Raw genomic sequence first — 7,220 nt, 5'->3', positions numbered from 1 at the left:
CTTATTCCGAAAAAAAGTGCAACGGATACTTTTTTTTAAAAAAAAAAAAAGTTTTTGTTTTTAACATTCTATAAATTTACGATATTTTTAAAAATTGAAGTTAGGTAATCTTTGTCATGGTATGTGCATTTGTCGGATGGATATCTGTCACCAATCCGCATTGGTATTGGACCAGCGTGGCGGAATCCTCGATAATTCTCCCTCATAAGGCCTTTGGCTCGACAAAGGAATATTTACAGTTACTTTAATTTTATATTTCTTATACAGCAGAACTCAAGATGAAACTGATCCTCGTACTCGCAATCGTGGCGGTGGTCGCCGCTCGACCCGAGGATGACTTGAGCCGCTACGATAACTTCGATATCGACGAGGTGATTAATAACAAACGTCTCCTGAAGGCATACATGGATTGCTTCATTGAAACCGGAAAGTGTACGCCTGAAGGCAACGATTTTAAAAGTAAGTTGTCTATCTGTATTAAGTTATTTGAATTGTCAAAATGAAGATTGGAAGTATACCAAATTTGGAAAAGTTCAGCAAGTGCATATAAATTCTTTTTTCTTATTACAATTAAATTGAAAAAAATTACTGTCCGCGTAGAGAGCGATTCTATGACTGTATAAAAAACAAACGTAATTCGTGTTAACAGACGACGTCAGTTTATAATGACATTCAATCAAAACAAAAGCTTTCATAGGTTTCGAAACTTGAAAAAATCCGTTGAATGAACGCGATGTTTCGGGTGCGAACCCTCGTACATATAATTAAAGAGAACCTTTGTCACATGTTTTATATTTATGTCGTTAATAAATCGTATATGTAAATAGTAACATGTTGGTTTATTATTCAGAATGGATTCCTCAGTCCATGGAAGATAGCTGCAGCAAATGTTCTGAAAAACAAAAGATCCTCGTAGCGAAGGTGATCCTTGCCATTAAAGAGGAATACAACGATGGATGGCTTAAACTCAACGAGTTATACAACCCTGGAGGAAAATACGATACGAGCCTCAATGCATTCATTGAAAAATACGGACACTGATTTTCACATAATCCCATTTCTTCTAGTACTGCTATTTGTTGGACTCATCATCGATACTTCAGGTATCGTTATTTATTAATAATAAATATGTATGTATAATACCAAGATAAGAATTATTATTCGTAATAAAATAATCCTTCCTTAAAATGTTATCCACATATAATAGAAGCTTAAAGAAACACCGATTCGACTAGTTGATTTCAAATAATTATCATTCTTAATAAAAAGTTGTGAGACCAGTATTTTTGCATAAGAAACTGCCTGAGTTCAGCTAAGATTCGTTTATGTCTAGAGTTTATTGACTTTGTCAATTTTAATAATAAACCGGTTAGGCGAGATAGATGCAAAGTCCACTTATTATTGTCTTACGTAAATTTCTGCAGTTAAAACTCTGAAAATAATGTACGTTTACTTAAGTATTACCAATATGGAATTATGCTTAATTTACAACCGGTCAATGTGTGTTAAAAACAAATCCTGAAGGTTTTTTGAGCATGAAAGTTATTTTAGTTTTGTTATTTTATTTTTTTGAAATTACTTTGTACGGAAATAAAATTGACACCAGAAAAATCCACATTTCATTTTTTTTTAGATTCCGATCACGTGTTTGATTTCAAAATCATAAAAATTCAACACTCACCCGAATATAGAATTATTTTTTAAAATCATTGATATTTTCGTTTATAGCAAAATATATTTTTTTTTATTCTGATATCTTCAGCCGTCAAACCTCGAACTCGTTTAATATAATGGTCATCGAAATGCTGACTAGTTTTTTGGATATGAAACGAAACCTTAATAATCACTGTTATTAATTACAAACACAAGCGGTATTTTGTCTATCTAATAACAAAAGTGACTTTGTAAACATAATATACATAGCCGCGTTTGGTGCACATGGATACATCATTATTCAAAGTCACAATTCCCCGCTTCATATAATTGAAGAAAATCGAAAGCAGTACTGCTTCAGCGAGATTTGAGTTCTGTATAAACTTGGTGTAATCATAATAAAATGATACTAAATATTAATAAATATAAATAAAATTATAAGTTTATACCATACCATACACAGATAATCGATTATTATCCGAAGTTAAAAAGATCCGAATCCGAAGTTGAAAGAACGAGACTTTGGAGATATTATAGACATGTATATATGTATACAGAATAGTTAAAATCTTGAAAATGATTGGTTTTATTAAAAGAACAAGTCACGATTTTAAAAACATAAATGCCGTTTCAACTTTATAGTCTTCACTAAGCTGTATTATTGAATATGCATCACCTGCATGGAATCCGACTTATAAAATTCACGTTACTCGTCTAGAAAGTATTCAAAAAGGATTTACGAAGTTTTTGGCGTATAAAGATAGAATCTGTTCATATCGCGCAGTCTGATACACGACTGAAACACTTCAAACTTGCCACATTGGCACACACAAGCGTAGGTCCAACCATGACAATATTTCTGCATCTGCGTGGTTCAATAGACTCGAAAAAGTTACTTTTTCAAATTTATATTAATGTCCAAAAAACGATTGCACGTCACCCAATTCAAAACACCTTCGCTATCCCTAGAATCCGTACAAATGTAGGGAAGTTTTCGCCTGTGTTCCGATACATGAGTATTTACAATGATATCGCTTCTCATGACGTTGATATTTATAGACATAACAGCAATAGTTTTAAAAAAAATTGAATAAAGGAGTGTAGTGTATTGTTTTTTTTTTTTTAAACTATTATTATGTAAGCGCCTGTGGTGGTGTATCACACCATTTACAAAACTATTTCCAATTTATAAATCTTTTACATAAGATGACTCAATATGGGCTCATCAGATGTTAAATGTTTTTTTAAAAGACATCGGAACTTTTGAATTGAAGCTTAATTTATCTCTGCGATGATAATTGACATAGTATAGTGTACATTGCTTTTATCCATAATTATTAAATGTATCCATCTGTTAATATAATATAGTGTGTTATTATACCATTGATGTCAGTTCAATATCGTTTATAGCTGTAGTATCAAATTTTATTTGTTACTCTAATCAAATATCAAAACTAAATATGGAACACCATTCTGATATTAATGGCAATAATACAATCTAACATTTGAATGACATAGAATTTCTACAAAATAGATGTTTATATTAACCACAATTTTAAAGAAAATATATTTTATTTTTAGCTTCTTTTATTTGAAAAATTATATCAAATAAGCACCTTTTTAAAAATAATTTGCTTCCATTTTGTTGTAAAGACTTTTCTTTATCTTCATTATTTTCACAGAATTTCTAAATATAATATATAAATAATTTCTACTAAGCATGTATTCTTAGTACCTTTGAGACAAGTTACTAAATAAAAGTGTAATAATATGAAAAATTATAAATCATCAAAAAATATTTTAAATATTCAAATAACACTAAAAACTAAACACTTTGAAGTATAACCATCCTTTGATTAGCTGAACGATGACGCTAATACTGACCCTGCCAAGTTATCTTTGCGAATCAAAATGCTAATGCATCGGAAAGAGTTAACGATGATTTTGTTATATTATTACGTCAGAATTAGATACAGCTTTTTTCCACAAAAGATGCTACCTTGGACTTTGATCGTCAGTCGATTCATTCGCTCGCGTCTGTACCTACTTAATAGTTACATTGTTACTTTTGATGGTATCTTATTATTCTCACATCTTTGAAAGAACTATATATCACTTAGTCACAGATTTGCAAGCAATAAAATCTAACAATATAAAGCCTTAGAATACTTTAAGGACGTAACCTCTATTTTAAGTTGAATAATAAAATGGTAATACGGTTTTAAAGTTATCGGTGTTGATATATTCTGAGGACAATGAACCCCTATCGTATAAAATTGTGTAGAGTATTATAATTTAATAATAAATAATTAACTTGGTAATGGTCAAAGTACTCAAATGTACTGTTCATTAAATTTCGCGTTCTGAATAATGTTTCCAGTCGTAATAGGCATGTTATGTGCCTGGCAATTTTATTATTTTACTATTTGGGTATCTTTCCTTTCTGCCACTTTTTTTTTACAACTGTGTGATTAATATCTTACTATAGTGTCTTAGATTATACTTCCTAATAAAGGAGCTGTAAATTACCTTAGAAATAATATGATACACAATTTAATTCAATCTATATTTTAGAGAATATTTGAAGTAAGTCAAAAAATAGATTAATCAAAGAATGACTGCTGTTTAAGTTATATGATAAAATTGGGGAGCCTAAGAGGTTGACCATTAAATATGCCGCGCGGAAACCTCAAAATCCCAGTTTCCGGTACGAAGTGTGTCATGGGTCCATTCAACGCAATGTCACGTCCCACTCTGACTTATTAGGCGAATGATGGATGAATTAGGGCATAGATGGATGGCTCACAATTTGCACGTATCAATTACGATAAACCAGCGTAAAAAATAAGACAATCACCATAATATTGCATTGTTCTTCGGCTGACATGATGATGATGAATACTTTTCCCAATCTAAAAGAATTACTACAATGAACTAAGATTAGTAAATGGTTACAACGATCAAAATGTATGTAAAAATCATGTGATATTCATTTTTATTTGTAATGTATTTTTTTATGTAAAATATTTAAATGAATTTATACGATTAATTATTTATTGTGATAACAATAATGATAGGAATTAGTCGAATAAGAGAATGTAAGCGTTAATATAAGTTGGATTATTTATTTAACTAGGATACCAGTAAAGCAAAATGGATTATAATATTTATTCAACCCTAAATTCTATATATATACGGCCAGTTTAATTATTTGAAATCTAATTTTCAAGTAAAGGTAATATATATGTACTAGCAGACCCGACCACGCGTTTCTGTGGCTACGTTACGTTGAATTATATTGCATGATTATGTTTAGCCAAAAACGTTTTCTAAACACACTCTGAATATATTGATATAAAATTCATGCCGAAATATTCAGGTATGCATGTATGTGGCGCGTTAAAAAAGAACTACATTTACAAGCTATATATATCTAAAATTGGGTGGGTACTATCTTTGATCAAATTAAGTATAAATTAGACAAAGCGGTTTGTCTGTTTTCGTGTTATCAATGAATAAACAAAAAATAATCCTGCTTCAAAATTCTTGGAATGTGCTTGGAAAATAATGCTATTTTATGAAATACTAACAAAAATATAGAATTTTCCAAGCAAAGTTTTAATGAATAGGAGAGACACATTTATTTTCACAAATATATTTTGTAATAAAGCGAAAACAATCATTTCTGTGACATTAACCTTCAGCACCCATTCGCACATACAAATTAATTTAAAATATATATTTATATATATATATATATATATATATATATATATATATATATATACATCCTACAACCTTTTTGGCGTCATGCACGTGGTGCATCATTACGACGTCCCCAAGTTCCTCTTACTTTACTTAACATGTCTTAATGAATACTGCTTAATTTTTTGATTTCTAGGTCCTTGGGATACTTTGTTTTCCGATAAAAAAAAATTCCACGATATTCGTCTTTCAGTCATGCCCAAATACTTTTGAACCCCTAACCATGATGATACATTTAAGGCATCCTAGATATATTGATCATAATTTGCCTATGGCATCGATTATTTAGCGTCCTCACAGGATGGACTGTATTTGGAAGTGCGACGTTGCCAGCTTTAGGTTTGTTGTCTCTTTCTTTTCCTATCGCTGTTCTGTACAAACAGTTAAACGTTTAATTTGTTCCAATATTCGTAAGGCTTATATACGGATGTCCGATATGTTATAATGTGTAAATACGAATCTTTTGCTTCCTACCCATGATTACGCCGACGACTGTTATCCAGATCTCACGGAGGATCAGCGAAAAACTTGAGCGATTTAAATTTTTTTTATATTAGATTCATATTTGGTTTGCGCAAATATGATTGTGTCTCTCATTTTCACTCTTAGTACAAGTGGCTCTGCCCATAAAACTTCATCGGAATAATTATGACTTCTCTATCATATTACTTTGTTGTTGCATTTGTTATCTCCTGTGTTTTATTTTTCCTGTATGTCATAAAAATCTACCTACCAAATTTCATATTTACGATAATAAAATGATAGTATTTATAATAAAATGAAATTACTGGGAACAGTGCTTTCATTTTATACTTGGTAGCATACAGCCTCATAGTACCACCTAAAATAGTATGCTTCAAGATCACGATCGCTCGGCTATTGTACAAGGTTCAATTTTGGGTCCCTTTCTATTTCTGATATATATAAATGATCTTTCTTTTTATTTTAAAGGTATTTGTGATATAGTGTTGTTTGCTGACGATACTTCACTGATTTTTAGGGTTGACAAGAAAAAACTTACTATGACGATGTGAACGGTGCATTATCACAGATACACAATTGGTTTACAGTAAATAATTTAGTTTTGATTGCTCAAAAAACAAAATTTGTAGTTTTTACCCCACCCAATTTTAGAAAGCATAATTATAAGATATCTTTAAATGGTGACGGTCTTGATGTAGCCGATACTACGGTGTTCTCAGGAATAGAATTGGATTCCAAACTTCAGTGGAGTCCTCATTTATCATCCCTAACAGGAAGACTCAGCTCTGCAACATACGTGCGTTTAGAAAAATTAGACAACTAACCAAAATCAAAATCAATCAAAATCAAAATAAACTTTATTCAAGTAGGCTTTTATAAGCACTTTTGAATCGTCATTTTACAATTAAGTGAAGCTACCACCGGTTCGGAAAGTAGATTCTACCGAGAAGAACCGGCAAGAAACTCAGTAGTTACTCTTTTTTAACATTTAAAAAATACAGCGTCATGTTAATTAAATACAATTATTTCAATTAATGTATCCTGCTTGGAAGTCAACAGGTATTAACTCCACGCTTTTTTATCATCTACAAAATCTTGTATCGAATAGTATGCTTTTTCTACCAATGTATTTTTAACAAACGATTTGAATTTACTAAACGGCAAAGTTAAAAATTTCTGCGGAATTTTATTATAGAAACGGATACCTTGCCCCAAGAAGGATCCATTGACTTTGCGGAGTCGGAAACTTGGCGTTATAAGTTTATCCTTACTTCTAGTGCATATACAATGATTATCACTGATTTTATCAAAGTGATCAA

The 7,220-nt window shown here is 30.9% G+C and overlaps 1 protein-coding gene across 1 annotated transcript; it reads left to right on the top strand.

Annotated features, from left to right (window-relative positions):
- The first annotated feature begins 271 nt into the window (after positions 1–271).
- LOC124537651 (ejaculatory bulb-specific protein 3-like) lies at positions 272–1,615 on the top strand. Its single transcript, XM_047114549.1, has 2 exons — positions 272–459; positions 851–1,615. The coding sequence occupies exons 1-2, from the start codon at positions 279–281 to the stop codon at positions 1,039–1,041; spliced, it is 372 nt and encodes a 123-aa protein (XP_046970505.1). The 5' UTR covers positions 272–278; the 3' UTR covers positions 1,042–1,615.
- Positions 1,616–7,220: the final 5,605 nt, after the last annotated feature.

The sequence above is a fragment of the Vanessa cardui genome, chromosome 18 (assembly GCF_905220365.1).
Source record: "Vanessa cardui chromosome 18, ilVanCard2.1, whole genome shotgun sequence".
Lineage (NCBI taxonomy): Eukaryota > Metazoa > Arthropoda > Insecta > Lepidoptera > Nymphalidae > Vanessa > Vanessa cardui.
The sequence above is the reverse complement of the archived record's forward strand: the minus strand, read 5'-3'. Positions and strand labels throughout refer to the sequence as shown.

Coding starts and splice junctions, on each gene's coding strand:
- LOC124537651 (XM_047114549.1), top strand. CDS start 279: ATGAAACTGATCCTCGTACTCGCAATCGTGGCGGTGGTCGCCGCTCGA. Junction 460..850: donor TGAAGGCAACGATTTTAAAA/GTAAGTTGTCTA, acceptor TTTATTATTCAG/AATGGATTCCTCAGTCCATG.